General features: G+C 37.4%; 1 protein-coding gene across 2 annotated transcripts in view; it reads right to left on the minus strand.

Annotated features, from left to right (window-relative positions):
- The window catches only part of MICU1 (mitochondrial calcium uptake 1), a 189,527-nt gene that overhangs the window by 36,611 nt on the left and 133,801 nt on the right, over positions 1-19,115 (minus strand). For both annotated transcript variants that reach the window (XM_081075092.1, XM_081075093.1), the window contains one exon: positions 7,714-7,851. In XM_081075092.1, coding sequence (XP_080931218.1) covers positions 7,714-7,851 — 138 coding nt within the window. The remainder of the gene's footprint in view (positions 1-7,713; positions 7,852-19,115) is intronic.

Here is a 19,115-nt window from a genome sequence, read left to right on the forward strand (position 1 = left end):
ACGGAGCCTTGTCATGATGGAGGATGATTACAGCACACTTTAAAACACACCTTCTCTCAACTGTAGCTCACACCCTACTGACTGTACTGAACAAGTTGAAACTTGTCACACACTGTTACTAAGGTTTAAGGGCGACTTCATGTATTGAAGATCCCTACTTTTCCATTGGATGGCATATGGCAGCAGCGTTCACCATACTTTTTGATCACACCTCCTACTTATTTTTCAGTTACAGTTGATATTCAATATAGTGGTTAGATATTTATATAATTTATGTAGTGATTCCCCCGGTTAGTCTAGTACCCACCTGACACTACACAACATTACTGACTATAGACTCAAAGCTGTATTTCACATTCCGTGACTATTTTCTAACTACCAATTTGTACTTCTTAATCCCTTCACCTTTTCACCCAGCCTCCCAACCCCCTCCCCTCTGGCAACCATCAGTTTGTTCTCTGTATCTGTGAATCTGTTTCTGTTTTGTTTGTTCGTTTATTTTGTTCTTTAGATTCCACATAAAAGTGAGATCATATGGTATTTGTCTTTCTCAGTCTGACTTATTTCACTCAGCATCATATCCTCTGGGTCCATCCATGTTGTTGCAGTGTGAATACATAATGCCACTGTATATGTGTATAATTATACACTGAAAAATGGTTAAAATGGTAAATTTTGTTATGTATATTTTACCACAATTTTTAAAAAAGGTATGCTAAACCTTTTTTACTTTTTAGTAAGGTGTGAATTTCCATGGGCAGGGGGAAGATAGGCATCTGAGTCGCTGAAAGGGTTTTTAAAGGTTAAAAAGTTAACATAAAATTCTGAAAACAAAAAAGGCATGGTACAGGAAATGCTTCCTACTCTGACAAACAACTTCTAATGCATGTTAGTTAATTTACCATGAAATATCAAACAACATAGCTCAAGACCAGAGTGCTCATGACAAAAATTATTCGAGGACAAAGAGAACAATCTAAATTGAGTGGCTATTCATTTGATATAATAATTTAGAAAAACAGTAGCATACAAATCACATTATATCATTATTAAATTGAAGTATGTAAGATTTTGTCTTTTATTATATAGATATAATAAAACAATATTTATCGAGCACTTACTTACCAGTCAGCACTGTGCCAGGAATAGTGAAGGAAATAAAACTGCACTGGCCTTGATTTATAGAGCTTAAAATTTAGATAGGCCTCCTTAAAGAAAAGATGGTGCCAGTCACAAAAATTCTTATTTATTGGTAACTAAGTAAAAAATCCAGACGGTTATTAGAATAAAACTAGCATAAGATTATAACGTGAGGTTTGTGGATGGAAAATGAAAGGATCTGCTTTTTGCAAGTTGAGTTGTTTAGACTAGAACGCTATAGCTTATGCACAATCTATTGGCAGGAGACTTGAGCTGCAGACATAATAGTCAAAAGGAAATATCTTTCTTTTAGGCTTGCCATCCAAAGGATTTTCTGGACATACTGTGGGAAAGTGGAAGGAGTTATTCTATTCTGTAACCAACTGTTCAACAACCCGGTTATCTACCTACCTTTGGAAGGATAGACTTATATAAAACTGGGCTTTAGGTGACTGAAAAAATAAATGATTACAAGTACTTTGTGGAGAGTAGAAACAGTTCTTTATGTTGCTAAAATGAATCTAACATTAGGAATTTGTTAAATAGAATTGTCTTTCAAAACTAAAAGCAATTGATAAAACGTTTAGAAGAAAACATAAAAAAATCTTTATGACCTTGAGTGAGCAAAGAGTTCTTAGATATGACAGCAAAAACACAATCAATAAAGGAAAAAAACCGGTAAATCAGTCCTCATCAAAATTAAAAACTTTTGTGCTTCAAAATACTGAGAAAACAGACCAATTACAGACTGGGAGAATGTATTTAAAAATCATGTATCTTATAAAGCATTTGCATCTAGAATTAAGTAAAGAACTCTTAACAACTCAAATAATAATAGTAACAATAATCTAATTAAAAAAATTTGACTAGACATATTACCAGAAAAGATATGTGAATGGCCAATAAGTACATAAAATGATGCTCAGAATCACCAATCATTAGGGAAATGCAAATTAAAACACAATGAGGACAGCACCACGTACTTATTAGGATGACTGTAACAAAAAAGACAGTAACAACTTTTGGTGAGGATGTGGAGAAACTAGAACTCTCATACATTGATGTGGAAATGTAACACAGTACAACCACTTTGCAAAAGAGTTTCTTAAAAAAAAAAGTTAAACAGGGCGGCAGGATGGCTCAGTTGGTTAGAGCGCGAGCTCAACAACAAGGTTGCTGGTTCAGTTCCCGCATGGGAGGGTGGGCTGCGCCCCCTGCAACTACAGATTGAAAAACGGTGACTGGACCTGGAGCTGAGCTGCACCCTCCACAACTAGATTGAAGGACAATGACTTGGAGTTGATGGGCCCTGGAGAAACACACTGTTCCCCAATAAAATTTATTTAAAAAAAAAGACTATATTATGATATGAATGCACTTATATGAAATGTTCAGAAAAGGCAAACCTATAGAGACATTATGGTCCAAAGGTAATTGCGGTTTTTGCCATTATTTTTAACCTTTTAAACCACAATTACTTTTGCACCAACGTAAGAGAAGATTTATGGTATATAAATTATAAGTCAATAAAACTGTTAAAGAAATAGAAAGTAGTTGTAGTAGATGAGAACAGGGGTAAAGAAAATTTGGCTTCCTTTGGAGTCAGCTGTAAAGCCAGATTCCAGTGCTGACAGTCCATGGGTGGGTGCAAACACATTTTAAAGGGTGATTCCCTCGCCTTGTCTTTTAATCGGTTGTCGCACATTCATCTGTGAGTAATCAACCCAATGACCTGAGTTTTCAAGGGCTATGTTAGCAATGTTTCTAGAATCTGCTACTCCACAATGACCACAGTGTGGTTCAACTCTCTGATAGCTGCGAGAGTAAGGGACTCGGAGAGCCCACGTGAACGTTATCCACAGGTAACATGCAAAGTTGATTAAGTGAATAGTTTTATTATAACTGTTTATAAGTCCTAACCCTGCTTAATGGCTAGGAGCAGTATTAATAAGCAACGATATACAGAGAAGGCCACTGTGGATAGGGCTGTAAGATCAAACCCGTAGTGAAAGCTACCTTTATAACGCCTGCTTGTCAAAATCCTACTCTGCCTTTAAGGCCAAGTTCAAATTGTACCTCCTCCAAGAACTCTTAGTCTCTTCAGTTGATTCTGATCTTTCTCATTGGTGTCCCCAACAGATCTCAAATCTTTATTTAAGTATGTAATACACTGATCCATGCATTTGACAAACATTTGCCAATGAGACACTACACTGAGGATGACAAAGGTGACTGAGACCCTGCTCTCTGGAGGCTCCAAGTGGAGTGAGTTGCTTTGTATTATAATCGTTTATTATCTGTCTCCCTTCGTGAGGAACGTTAAGTTCCATGAGGGCAGAGACTTGGTTTTGCTCCTTACTGTGTTCCCCATATTTAGAAGCATGCTCGGCACAAAGTAGGTGCTCAATAAATACTGAATATTTAATTATGTCGTTCTTTGCATACATATTTTTTCTTACTAGATTATATATTTCTTGAGGATAGGTGACGGTTTTTGTTTATCTCGTATCTTTCTCACAGCATCTGGCTTAGTGTCTTGCACGTAGTAATGTCTGTCATTGAACTGAACTGTAATTTTCAATTCATCCTTAAGTGAATTTGCTAAGTATTCAAGTTTACAGCTTCTGAACTCTTAGGCATAGAGAAGCACTACCGTGAGTTCCATTTATGAAGTCTCAAAAAACGCTGTTTTTCTTTTAAATGAGGAGAAGATGACAATTTGGAGGATGAAAAGGAAATTCTAGAGCTGAGTTAGATTTGGCCTAGAAGAATTCACAGGAAAAAAAATATTGAGGGGAATGGGGAAAATCTGGTAGAGGATAGGGACTAATCTTTAAAATAAAGCCAAATATTCCCCCATTACAAAAAAAGAAAAGAAAGAAAGAAATCTCTGTCTTTGTTAAATAAGAAATATGGCGGTTACTCAGGGCATGAATAGAGGAATTTTTCCAGGGATGGCAGGTTCCCCCATTCTTCAAGCTATTACTCAGGGACAAAACAGCTAGACACACTGGGGGCAGGGCTCCTCCAGAGCAGTGAGTGGCTCACAGGCCTAACTGCACGTCACAGTCACCTGGGGAGCCTTCTAATAAACGCTGATGCCTGGACTCACCCACTGAGCTTCTGATTTACTTGGTTTGAAGCAGGCCCCCACATTTCTTAAAAATTCCCCATGAGATCCCACTGGGTCACCGGGGTTGGGAAGCACTGCTTTAGAGGAAGAGTATGGTTAGAAATGGAAACAGAACTTTGCCATGGAAAGGACAAGATTTGGAATAGGAAGCATCTGGATTTTAGTCCAAACTCTGGGTGGGTCATTATTTTCTCTTTTTCTCTTTCTCTATATTCTCAAAATGAGATCTAACAAGGCTTTAGAAACAGAAAAAGAAAAATGGCCATGAAGCAACAGAAAAATGGTCATTAAGTAGTATGCAAATATTTATTTAATATACCTCTAGCACCTTCAATCTTTTAGGTCAGGTTTGATATATGTATATAGTTTTCAATTTTTATTAAACGTATTGGGGTGACATTGATTAGTAAAATTACATAGGTTTCAAATGTACAATTCTGTAATACATCATCTATATTTTGCGGTCTGTTCACCGCCCAGTCAGTTCTCCTTCCATCACCATATATTTGACCCCCTTTACCCTCTTCTACCAACACCCTGCTTACCCTCTGGTAACCATTAAATTGTTGTCTGTGTCTATGCTTTTTGGTTTGTTTCTTTGTTGCTTTCAGTTTTATATGTGGGAAAAATTGGTTTGATATTTTGTACAGAATCCCAGACAGAAAATGTTAACATGAGCCAAATGAAAACTTGTACTTCACGTTAACAAATTCAAAGCAGAATAAAGAAGCAATTAGAAACGATGGTGATTCTTATTTAATGGGAAATGGTCCTAGAGAGATGGACTGGTAACTTTAGGAGCAAAGGTCCTTCATTAACTCTCATTTTAGTTAATTACTGTGTTCACGAACTATTTAATCAACACAAGGGAACAATCAATCTCAATCTCCTTGCTAAAGCAGGTTAGAAATTCTGGGCCAGAAGTCATTTAGCATTCAAGATTTACATCATCTGACAAAATTTGTCCTTTCACTTCAGAGCTCTTTTGAAAGGTCTTCAGGTCCTAAGATAACTCCTGCCCATGCAAAAATACTCTTTTCCTTCAAGGTAGATGTCTCCAACACCCAATTTATTTCTTTTAAATATAAATTCATAATGAAACATGGATTAGACTATCATGAGATAATTATCTTAAGGTCAAGTCAATGTCTGGACCAAACTGTAAACATAAGTCTGGTCAAAAGGAAGGAGTGTTTCCTAATGCAAACATTATGCTCCCTACATCAGGGTTAAACAATCTGACTAAACATTTGCAATCAATTTTCTGAGATTATAATTTTCAACAGATCTCAGCTGGTATTGGGTAGGATAGAAGTATTGTTCTCTGTCACTGGGTTAATGACAACCTTTCCCCCACAGGCAAGGGAACAACTGCTATAGGGACAGGCTGGCCTGAGTTCAGAGAAGCTGACACTGTCTCTCAGAGCCCAGCCTGCCCTCACTTGCAGTCCATAGCCTGGTTCAGAGGTCCTATCAGCTTTGCAACATCCAAGACACAGAGGAAAATGTCTGGGTGATAAGAATTGCTTTCTACCCACTTGGAGTAATGGTACTCCTGCCAAATTTCCTGCACAGAGACTCATAACTAAGAAAACTGAGACAAGTACTAGCAATCTTATTTCTTATTTTCAGTTATCGAGCCTTTAATGTTAGACCACTGTTAAAACACACATCTAGGGTGAGCTTCTCAATTCCCAAGGCCAATAAGGTTTAAATAATTTGTCTAACGCCCATGGAAACCTCTGAGGTAGGACCTGAACTCAAGTCTTCTAGCTTCATACCTACCATATCATGCTATCATGTTTTAGTGCCAGGTCAGTTTCCTGGTCATGGCCAAATAGTAATCATTGTCTGGTGGAAAGGATATTGGGCTGAGAATGAGAAGATATGGGTTTTCTGGCATTGCTCTGTGTGTCTGTCTGTGTGTGCACGTGTGATCTTTAAGAGGGTGGCCTCTTAACTAACTTCTGCTTCAGTTAGTCCATCCCACTCCCTGGCAAAACCCCAGATGCTCATTCCGTGCTACCATCTGCCTCTTCCTGCACCAGATGCAGCCAGTGTTGAAAGGTATCAGAGTAGTGCTGACTAGTGCCGCGGCAAACCCATCTCACTGCTGCTCAAAAAATGCTTGATCATCTCTTCCTGAATTCTCTAATACTAATAATCTTAGTATTAGTCTTTTTGCTTTTACGCTTGCCCTTTTCCTAACTATTTTTCATAAAGCAGCCAGAGTCATTCATCTCTTTAAACATACATACAACTATCTCATTATTGCTCATGACCCCTTAATAGCTTCCCACTGCACTGTGAATAAAACCCCAACTCATTCCATGTCTACAAGGCTCAGAATGTTCTGGCTCCCACCTCCCTCTCTGACCTCATCTCAGGCCATTCTCCTCTTTGCTAGTAAGCTCCAACCACAACAGTCCTCTTCAGTTCCTCACACATGGTGAATTTGTCTTTCATGCCTATCGTGGAGCGAATACTTATGTCTCCCCAAAACTTACCCATTGAAGCCCTAAACCACAATGTGGCTGTGTTAGAAGATGCGGCGTCAAAGGAAATAATTAAGGTTAAATGAGGTCCTAGAGGTGGAGCCCTGATCCAATATGATTAGTGTCCTTATGAGAAGACACATCAGAGAGGTAGCTCTCGCTCCTCCCCAACCCCTGTTCAAAAACCAAGGAAAGGCCATGTGAGGACACGGCAAGAAGACAGCTGGCTACAGGCCAAGAAACAGAGCTCTCATTAGAAACTCAATTTACCAGCACCTTTATCATAGACTTCTAGTTTCCAGAACTGTGAGTTTTTCTGTTGTTTAAGCCACCCAGTCCGTGGTATTCTGTTATAACAGCCTAAACAGACTAATACACTGCCGGAGAGTTTTTAACATAGGCTATTTCTGTCTTTCTAGAGCCTCCTCTTCCTCCTTGTCACCCTCTTTTCTTACTCTACTTTCTTACTTCCCATTCTATATGCCCTCTAACCGACCATTCTAATAAAACAGCTTTCCTAAAGGTCACCAATATTACCATTTTACCAGAATCAATGGATGTTTGTCATCTTATTTCACTGGGCCTTCTCTGTCACAGGTAACATTGCAGAACCCTCAGTTCCTGATTCCTCTCCTTCCTTGGCTTTGATTCCACTCCTTTCTCTAGGTAGTTCTCTAAACATTTCCTCAAGATTTCCTTCCTGAGTTGTTTAAACATTAGTGTTCCAATGGATTTCATCTTTGGCCCACAGTTCTGCTCTGTATTATGCTCTCCTTGGGTAATCTCAGCCATCCTCCTCGTTTTTACTCTAATAGTGTGTTCATGGATCCCAAATCTACCTCAGTCCTCTAAAGTAGCTTTAAATATCCAACTGCCTGTCTTTGGCTCATGACACTGTACGTTCCCCTGGTTTGGTTCGTCTTCTTCCTCTAGGCAGACACCCACCTTTCCGTCTTTGAAGTGCTTCTTGAGCTGCTTCTGCATGGCAGTCAGTTTCTTGGACTGCACCCCGCTGTAGGCCAGCAGCATGCCACCAAACTGCCTCTCAGTAATTCTCCCATCCACAGGGTCGTGACGTTCAAACTGAAAGGGAAACATAGTGTCCTTGTGGTCAATAGAAAGGATTTTGACCGTGATGTGGAATGATCAACTGTGCTGGATGGTAGAAAACAGCTGATGGCTGGGACTGTATTTCTGAAACACAATTCTCACCAAGATTTGAAAAAAAATCATCAGACACAGAAGATCTGGCTTCTTACTCCAGCTCTGCCACTAAATATTTACGTCCTTGGGAAAGTCATTCAACTACTCCCGGCCTCAATTTCCTCACAGATCAAACAGAGCGGCTATAACATCTCACATATTATTATACCTTACAAATCAGGAGCATTCTTGTGGGGATAAAAACAATGTTAAAACTCCATTCAAACTGAAGAGCAATATTATTGGTAATAAGTGCTCTCTGGACCATCCATATGCCTGCTACTCAAAGAAGACTTAAGAGCTAATTATGATACATTCGATCAATTATACATATATGAAGTCGTATCAGTTCCTTAATCTGTACTTCATGTTCTTATACACTTTAAGGATTTCAAGTTTTCCCCCAAATGGTAACCAAATGCTAGCATATCAATACAGCTTGAAATAAAATGTATAGAGGACAGCTAAGATACCTTAATGAGACATGCTTACTTACCACAAAGCCACTAAAAAAATCAATAAATATATTTAAACATACAGATGGAAAGGTTAAGTATAAAGGACCTCTAGCGAATCTAAGTAATATCAGAAAACTAAGATTTTAATTTAAAAATGGAGACTACAAAGTTCTCAGTGCCAGCTGCAGTGTTACAAATGCATAAATAATAAAATGGCTAAAGATGGGCCCAGAAACTAATTGGAAAGCAAAATGACTTGAAGATGGTAAAAGTTCCCCATGGTTTGACTGGAAAATAACAGTGGCCAGGAAACTTTCAGATTCCTACGTGGTGGGACATAATCCTGTTCTCACAAGAGCGGTGGCACACAGATATAAGACATTACTAAGCAAGGTCGTGTCAACATCCCCTTCCTAAATGTCTACCAGCTGTCCAGCCCTGTGTCAGTCCTGTGGGATACAGGAAAGAAGATTCAATTTCTGTCCTAGGGACTTCATTTAGTAGGGAGATAAGACTTACAGAGGAGATACAAAATAAGGAAGGATACAGTCAAGAGTGAAATCTTCTTTCAATTCTCGTTTTCTCAGTTAGCTGGGAAGTTGATATACACCTTAATTTGTTTCCTCATGGGTGAGACTGTCAGTGAGCAAGACACAAGAACTACATTTTAGCAATGGCGACCACTTACTGAGCATGTACCGTGAGCCAGGTAGTACTTCACCCATATATTCTTTCATTTAATCTCTGTAACAACCCTATGGAGTAGATATTATCAGCTCCATTTTACAGATGAGAAACCTGAGGTAACATGAAGTTACATGTGGCAGAACTGGGATTCAAACTCAGCTCTGTCTGGATCCAAAGGCTCTATCTCAATGTCATACTGTTCCATCCTTCTAAGCATGAATAATACATATTCATCCTACCGGACAACACTATGCTGTTTTGGAAAAATGTATGCAGCCATGGGGCTTAGTCCTATTTAAAGGGAGAAGCAAAACTATTTCCAAAGAAATCAACACCATCAATATTAAGTGAGGGCTTCAGCCAATGATATTTCGTGTTTTACATACCATCACTTCTACAGAGCTGATTAACCTTTTTTTCTTTTTGAGCTGACCACCATGAAAAAAATGGAGGGCTGATAACATTTTTGCAAATGGACATACTTTCTGCAACGTTTAAATCAGATTTTTGTGAAATGTGATAGGCTAAAGTTGGAGATGCACAGTTCCTCTACAGGCTCTTTAAGGCACGTGAAGCAAAATTGTGGTCCTGCTCTCCAGGCGGGGCTTTAACAATGTAGGGGGCTCATTTTACCCTTATCTGGGAGACACCATAGCTGTGGAGAAATCCCATGTATTTGAATTAGATGCATTTTAAACTTTATCCCACTGGATAGATTCATGGTTGAAATGTTTCTTGTTTATATAAAACAAAACAAAACAAAACAAAACAAAACATTGGCGGCAGCAGCAGCTTACTCAAGATTTGTGAAAGGCTTCTATTACTCTGTTCTCCACAGGAGTATAAAATCTCACCTTTGTTATGTTTCAAAGACAGTAAAGACAACTTCTAGTGGAGATCCCCCAGACACAATGCCAGTACTCAAGTTAGCATTTTTATTAGTGCTTTGAAAACCCAGACTTGTCTTTTTCTATTATTATTACTACTATTATTTTGATGTGCTTGGAATCTGAAAGGGCTTAAAAACTATAAAATTCAGCTCTGTGTAGTATGGTTCACTTCAAAGTTTACTATCTCCTCCTCTGTAATTCGATTCTGGGCAGCTCCTCTCCTTTTAGGTTTTTAGGGTCTTTTGAGGCAGGACTGCCTTATTTCTGAGGTCTTAAACTGAGCTCTTAAACATGGCTGGCGGAGGCAGGGGAGAGCTGTTCCTCTACACAGAAAACTGCTAAGGAAAAATGATGTGAACTAATATTCTATTCATTCAATATTTATTAACTGAAGATCTACTAGGCTAGGGAGCTTCGAGGGTATTTTCTCAAGGACCTTCATTAGGGCTAATAGCTAGACATCTTCAAGGGTAACAGCTAGACGTCACGTGGCGCTAGGGATGAAGTGTGTGTCTTAAGCCTACACAGTGCTGTGCGTGAATTCCTGCAGCACCATACGCATGCAATTCCCAAGGTCATGAGAGGGTCTTTGGGGAAAAGCATAGGTTATTACAAAATGATCACAATGTAGAAAGCTTCTAATAGTGTATTTGGAAGCAATTCAAATGACTGGTTTGAATTTTACATAGCCAAACATTGATAAAGCCTCTTTATGTCCATATCAATGACAAGTAAGAAATTCCTTTCTATGATACTGTGGCATAGAAAGAAACTGTGCAATCTCGTACACCACTAACCATTTGCATTGTTCTTCTATGTCCAGGAAGAGAGCTAAACAGTCAAGCATTTTCTCTTCTGCAGCCCTGTCACTTTTTCAAATGGATACAAGCTGTTCCCTCTCTGTTGTTCCCCACGGTTCTGCAGGGTAGGCAAAGGGGGCCAGAGAATAAGAGCCAAAAAACTGCCTGCAAGATTTTTCCTGGCTTTCTGTCCATATTGTGCCTCTCATTCCCACCCCTGCCCCTTGTTGAGAGAAAAAATAGCCCTTTGGAAGGACAGATGGTCTACATATATCTAGATGAAATGATTTAAGGAATATGGGAAGACAAGAAGAGAAGAAAACATGAATTATGAACAAAGGTCAAAATAAGATTAGAAAAATAGTAAAAGGAAAAAGAAATCAGTATCTGCAAGTGGGTCTTGATTTATTAAAGGCTTTTGAGGTTAATGTATTTCAACAAATGTAGACTTCAACCTTATTCTCTTTCAGGAGACTTTGTCTATCCCTCAGAGTAAATCCTGCCCTTATACAAATATTTCAAAATGGTAATTTTCTTGATAGGCCTTTTCTAGTTTCCGAACTGTGCAATTCAAGCAATGCATAGTAACCTCAAGCCACTATGCTGAATGCATCTGTATTTTTCAATCTGACAAGTATGTGGCTTCTGAGATCTTAATCATGCCATTGCTGCTATTACCAGCAGTCTCAGAACAATTGTCTGTTATGCCTATCAAAAAGGAAAACGATTGCAGGCAAAATTCTCTACTGAGAACCCATCCAGTGAGCATGACATACACGTGATAGTTTGAATATGAGTCTCTGTCTTTAAGTGGCAGGGGACATCAGAGAGCTCCAGGTCAAATTGCCTGGAGCCCGAGTTTCCTTGGTCTTTGTATACGTAAGATGTACCTTCCCTGTCAACATGAATACGGTTGACTTTTGGCTAACTGGTGAGATAAGGAAGAAGGCCCATAATTTGGAATTGAGACAAACAACATGGTTCCGTGCCCTCAGTAAGGGCCCAAACTGTCCATTAGCGTTTGAGGCCCTGAGATTATAGATGACTAGACTCAGCTGCTAGGCTGTTCTACTTCAAATCTAAGGACACTTTCCAATTAAAAATTGTTTTTAAGAAAATTAAGGTTGGTGATCAAATCAAGTGACTAACTGACATGAATACAGTCATAGACTTAGACCAGGTAAAGGTTAACTTCCTAGTTTGATAGTCAAAACCAGGAAGATAGAACAGATGCATAAACTTAACACAGGAAAATAAAAATCAGGGTCTATTTGACTGAGGGTGTCAGGGAAAAACATTTTAGATCTGGAACAATGGGTTTCAAGGTTTGGTCAGTTTTGGTTTTATGCCATGGATGGCAATGCCTTCAAGTGATCAAGAATATGGGCTTTAGAGTCAGCAAGGCCTGGGTCTGGATTCTGGCTGGAACCTGTACTTGCTGCTGTGACTTCAGGCAGGTGGCTTACTCCCTCTAAGGATTCCAAATCCTCCCACCAAAGAGATGAATGTTCACAACTGCAAAGTAGTGTAAGGATTAAATGAGATAATACATGGAAAGAATTAGCAGTTTGGTGCTTAGCAAGCATTCAATAAGTGTAGCAATTAATGTTTTTATCATCATACTAATATCACTTCCCAAGAAGCCCAAAGTCTCAATTGATTGTTCTGTTCTTAATGGGTTTTAGCTAAGTTCAATTAACATTTCTCACTCTTCTTTTCATCGTTTTGCCCAGTCTTTCCTTATAGAATATTACTTTCACATTTGAAGAGCAGAAAAAAGTAAATGAAACTAATTTTATTTATTTCTCAACACATTAGAATAATTTAAAGATTAAGCTCCTTAGAGTTGGCTGAAGCAGAGCACCAACATCGTAAATCCAGTACCCTGGCCAAATATTACTAGAGAGAAAACTTGCATCATGGAGGAGCTCAATAAACATGGATTGGGTGAACACGGAGAACACCAGAAAATTAATTCACAACACTGTCCAATTGTTGAGAAGATTTCCTACCCAAGGTAGGAATTACCTTTCCATTTCTTCCTTAGTAATATCTACTTCCACGATACTGATTTCTGTAAGGATACTCTTGAGAATGTCATTCATTATGGCCAATCAGTAACATATTTGAGTGCTTACTACATGCCAGGTGCTGTCCTAGGAATTTTCCTTATGTAATCCTCACAATGCTTTATAACAGGTACTATTGTTATTCTATTTTATAGGCCAGGAAACACAAGCAGAGAGAAGTTAAATAATTTGCCCACACAACGAATCTGGGGAGAAATTTCTCTTTGGGCTCAATGAAAACAGTTGAATTGTTCTTATCTCAAAGGTACCATGAATCATGTTTCCCTTTTTATGCTGGTTACTGGAAGCTTCCAGTCAAGTTTGTGGCCTACCTCTAACAAGAACAGGAGATTTTTTGGATTTATAATTTTCAAAATAATCTTACTACTGGCTTTCTCTTACCTTCTTCCTTTTTTACCTTTCTCTCATTTTCCAGTAAATTTTAATTTCCTTTTTTCCCTCATTGAATGTGTTTTTTAAGGCTTTTTAAAATCCTTTCTTGAACAAGGCAGGATATAAAATAATGGTGCTGGACATCTTAGGTTTCAATTTTTGGTTATAATAAATACTACCACTGGGCTAAACGTTTTCTGTACTTAGCTTTCATCATTATTTTTGGACTGATCTTTAAAAATAGTGAAATAAAAATCTATAAGTTCCTTAAAAGTTGTATTAAATATTATTAAATTACACATATGTATGTATATACATATATATACATACACACGTATATATATTAGACAAGTTATGAAGCGTAACAAAACAATACCACGAACCTACCACTTAACATGGGAGAGGAAGCATTAGCACAATGGTTAAAGCTCATCCCCCTGCATTCCCTGAGAGGTAACCACCGTCTGGATTTCTTTTTCTATTGCCTATTTACTTATTTATTAGTTTAAAACACGTCTGTGTCCCTAAGCAATATATTATTTCTGCTTGTTTTTGAACTTCATAAAATGGTATCATAAACTGGATGTATTCTGCAATTTGCTTTTTTCAATCAACATTCTATTTGTAAGATTCAGCCACGTTGATACAGTCAAGCATGTTTCTTTCATTTTTAGTGTTATAGATTTCTGTTGTTTGAAAATACCACGATTTATTTATCTGTTCTCCCATAAATGAACAGCTGAGTTATTGCCAGCTTTTTGCCATTATGAACATACTGTTATGAACATTCTTGTATCAGTGTTCTGGTGAACACTGGTGAAACAGGAACAAGAATTCCAAGTCTAGGGTATATATCTAGAAGTGGAACTGCTGGATTCTATAGATAATATCCAATTATTTTCCAAAAGAATCACACTAATACTTTTATCAGCTATGTGTAAGAGATCTCGTTGATTCACATCTTTGCCAGCATGTGGCATTGTTAGACTTTTTGTTTTTAGCCAATCTAGCACATGTAACAATGTTAGGTATAAACGCTTCAATGCTCTTGATGTAGATTATCAAATTAATTTCCAGAAAGGTGTATCAATTTACAATCCCAGTGAGATTGTGAGAATACCCATTTCTCAGGACCCTTGATAACGCTAAGTATGATCATAAAAAATATCTTTGCTAGAGGAAAAAATGGTAACTCATTTTAATGAATATTTCCTTAATTACTAGTGAGGCTGACTGTTTTTTCTAATATGTGTACTGGTTATTTCTATTTCTTCCTCTGAATTTTTGGTTTATGTTCTTTGCCTATTTTTTTTAATAGAAATGCTGATATTTATCTCACTTATAAGATTAAAAATATTTGCCCTTTATTAATACAGTGTAAAATTTTTTTTGCCCAATTTACCCATCTTTTAAGTTTGTTTTAGGTATTGAAGTTTTTAATTTTTATTCTAGTGAAATGCATGTATCTTTTTCTTTGCAAATCGTTTCACTGGTTTATATCTAGCAACTCTTTCCTTGTTAGATAAGAGGTTAAGGACTGACTTACAGCTTTTCTTCATTTTTAAAAAAGGAAACATAAAATATTAAAACGTATTCCTCAGTGCCAATCAATGAAAGTGATTAAATCCTCAGAGCAAAACAACAGATCATCAGCTAAATTTGTTTTAAGGAGTCCTCCAATCTGCTAACTTTTTTAACTAGTTTGAATGTTTGGGAATTTAAAATGGGGACACTTAAGCTTAATTTAGCCAGATATTCCTTTTATTGAGAGAATAATCTCAAGTCAATGCAGTCCAGTCAACTTTCTTTTTTTCTTTAGAGGTACATAACTGACTATGGAGCGAGGAAGAAAGGAGGAAAAAAAAAAGAGTTCAGTTCAAAGAAGGCCTAAAAAGGGCTATTATACTTACTTGGAAAAATTCCTTAGGTTGTAAAAGAAGAATTAACCCATACTCTATCATTCCTAATAGCAAACATTATTATACAGCATTTATTATGTGCCAGATCCTGTTCTAAGTGCTTTCCGTACATTAACTCACAGAGCATTTTGAATTACACAAAATTTGTGTGGTTATTCTTTCCTAAGATAAGACCTTAATCAATATGAACAAGTCTTAAACTCTGGCAAAATTAACTGCTATTTAATATTCCAATTGATCTATGAAGTTAATGTTTCCACATGGATTTGCAATATAGGGTTAGTCTATTTTCAGCTATTTTTGTCCTTTCAGATAACTCTTTCAGCAAGCAGTAGACAGTATCATATCTAATTTCTGCTTCAATAAACATTTTATTCTGAATTACAGCAATATGAAAAAACCATAGCGTTAGTCTTACACTATATACTGCTTTGAGATCTGAGGCCCAGCATTATCCAGAGTTCAAGGATATTCTTCTTTTCATATGAGATCACAAGAGTTTTGAAAACGGAAAGACTATTAGAAAAAAATGTAAAAGTTCTTAGGAGATAAGAACCAAGGGCTAATCACAGTAGGAAAGCAAAGTGCTGTTTCCTCTCACCTGAGTGTCATTTTGTTTTCCTCTGTCTTCATCATTTCTGTAGCTAGCTCTCTGGGATCTACCTTAGTCTAGGTGAAAATACAACATACATATTGCCATATTGCTTTTGTCCTTAGCATTGCTGACAGCATGTGAGCACTGGGAAGAGAGCTGGAGACTTAGCTTATTCATTACTGGACATCTAACGAACACAATGCAAGCTTGATGTACTTATTTTACCTAAAGGTGTGGCAAACGGGGGAAGGCAGCAGCCAGTGTGAAAAGCCGTTAAAAAATAAGGATGATAATTAACATGTACAATTTACTTTGGGCTTGGAGGATTCATAGTTGTGCTTCCTCAGCACAGCAAGTCACTACACAAAGGAAAATAAGTCTCAACAAAATCTAGCAACACAAAAAAAGGATTAAACACCATGACCAACTGGAATTTATCCCATAAATGAAAGAGTCGTTTAACATCTGAAAATCAATTAATGTGACATATCATATCAATAGAATAAAGGTTAAAAACTACATGATCAAAAAAGAAAAAGTAAAGAAATTGCAAACACCTTTTAAAAGCAATCTTGGGGGAGAGAGACAAAAATGTCTTCTGTTACCGTTTTCATACAAGAATATGCGTAATTTCTCCCATTCCCATAATGGGAAAAAACTTCCTAAGTCAGTAGACAGTAATCACTGGCAAATGATCAGAATATCAAAACCTATCTAATAGAGGCAAGGAGGGTATACATTTTTAGTAGGCCCAGTATAACGCAAATTAACCAGCGACTCACGAAAATATGCAATATAACCTCTCCCCAAGCTGTGCTGATCAAGTGCCTCATGTTTTTCCTAGCACTGAAATAGAAACATAAAGCCTTTCTACAGTAGTGGAATCCAATCAATTTTAGACATTCTGTATTCCAAAGGAAATTTTCATCAGCTGTGACAGGACTTGGAATACCTTGGGGCTCTAGAGGAAGACTTGTTTTATGCTTAGCATTCGAGTTTTTTCAAATGTCAGTTTTCCTGCCTGGGATATTGTCCCCCTTTGTATCTACCTTCTTTGAGCTTAACTTCTCTGCATAGGCCCTACTAATTATTCCCAAACACATGCACCTTTCCTGAATCTTCTGAGCTCTTACAGTAGGTAAGGTCTAGTCCTCATAGAAGAGTATGCTTAGCATATTATCTTTTAGTTTTTGAAAGTGTCTGTATCCCCCTTACAACATTACAAAGGCATACCTCGTTTCATTGCTCCCCACCTTATTGCGCTTCATACATGTGTTTTTTACAAATTGAAGACAAGACCAGCAAAAAGATTACAACTTGTTTTATTGTGAGACTCTATTGCGGTGGTCGGGAACTGAGCCCCAATATCTCTGAGGTATGTCCGTACACTTTTTGAAGGAGAGTCTATGCCTTATATTACTTTAGTGTCATACCCAGAGCTGGGCCACACAGCAAGTGCTCAATAAATAATTTTGACTGATTAAATACCTGCCTCATTTATAAGATTCACCTACCAATTCCATATTTATCATATTTACCATAAGACACATTTCATATGTGTGTCTTATGTAGCCTACACTCTTGAATACCTAAGAAGAGAATGTGCCTTTTCTTTCGAATTGGTAAGTATTCCCAGGGGGAAAAAATCCTAATGTTGCCCCTAGAGTTTCAAGGATATGATTAGTTATGAGCTCTGCTATGAAGTTCCATTTGCTCCTTTACCTGAGTACAGTTATATATATAATTTCTCAATAATATTCAGCTCACATCTAATAAACTAAAAGAAACCACGTAGGTAAATCAACAAGCACACAGGAAAATGCAGGCAAGATTGGCAATTGCAGACTTAGTAGGCCAATACAATTTGTACTGAACCTGAAACTGTGCTGGAATGATAAATGAGGTGAGACCAGCAGCTTTCAAGTGAAAAGCACAAGAACCCATCCATGAAGTCCCCCCTCTTCTGTCACTTCCTATTAAAAAACTACCATGTCAAACATTTTAACAAAATTCAAGCCAGGGTAGATGTCAAAAAGTCATGATAGTCATAGTTTAGCCCATTAGGAAAATGAAAATACTTTGATCAAAACAGAGAGACCCACGCATCTAAATTAGAAGTCTGAATTGTAGGACCTGTACTCATCGGAAGATATTGGTAGAAGGCTGTTCATTTAGTCTTTACTCTCTGACATTCTAGCCCCTGAGAAATACTTTATGCAGCACTACATACTCTCTGTGCTGGCTCTCTGGAAGGATTAGAATGTTCTTCCTGCATCCATCTGGAGTCCTTGATTACTTGGGGAATATAAATGAAGGCAGTATATTACAGTGGTAAGAATATAGGATTTGTAGTCATATTGACTTGGGTTTGGTTTTTCTTGGTCACTTACCAACAGGGAACTCCTGGGCAACCTATGTAACGTTTCCAAGCCTTGGTTCTCTCACTAGTAAAACGGGCACAGTAATAGTACTTTCCTCTTGAGATCATTGTGAAAGTTAAGTTACGTAATACATGTGAAATGATCACTCCGGTCAATCTTTTCTAAGCTGTATTTACTTACTTATATTTTTTATATTTTAATCCTCTGGAGTCAATATGCTTCTTACAGTTGCTATTGGACGTAGTTGTCACTGCCTATACAAATACACCAAAGCTTGCAGAATGGCTGTCAGTGGCATGGAAGGAAATCCCAGGTAACAGTGGAGTACTTACTCCTTTAAGGAATGCCACTTTACCAGTGTTTTGGATGGGCCAAAGGACAGTACTGTGTGGAAAACCAGACATTCATGGTTCTGAGTCAAAAATATTCAGAAGAGTGGAACCCAGAATGTGAAAAAATTTTAGACCAATTTTATTTTGCTTATAACTTCCTTTTATCTGTGTTCAAGAATGACACATAATAAAAACCTAAGCTACTACAGGAGTATTTAAATAGGTGTTAACTAAGTATTTTTAGAGTAAAAAAAGCATTTTTTGGTCAGTTTACTTGACAGCATTTTCCCCTTTCTGAGTAGTACATAAAATAATGGTGTATCTTACCAATGTTTGTATTTTAGATGTAATGAAATATGATAGTACAAAGCCTAGCACATACTAAGAGCTTAATGTTAGCTGCTACAAATAATAGTATTATTAACAATAAACATTAGCTACAAATAATAATAATTTTGGGGTCATATTTGCTTCTGTTATCTTCAGCTTTGTTTAAAGAGAAACAAACTAAAAAAAAAAAAAGAGAGAGAAACAAACTTTCTGTCTTCTACAGAGAAAAAAAAATTGAGAAAGGAAAGAAAAACTACAATTAAGTAATTATCTTACTTTCTATTCTGCAC

Source organism: Rhinolophus hipposideros, assembly GCF_964194185.1.
Source record: "Rhinolophus hipposideros genome assembly, chromosome: 15".
Taxonomy (NCBI): domain Eukaryota; kingdom Metazoa; phylum Chordata; class Mammalia; order Chiroptera; family Rhinolophidae; genus Rhinolophus; species Rhinolophus hipposideros.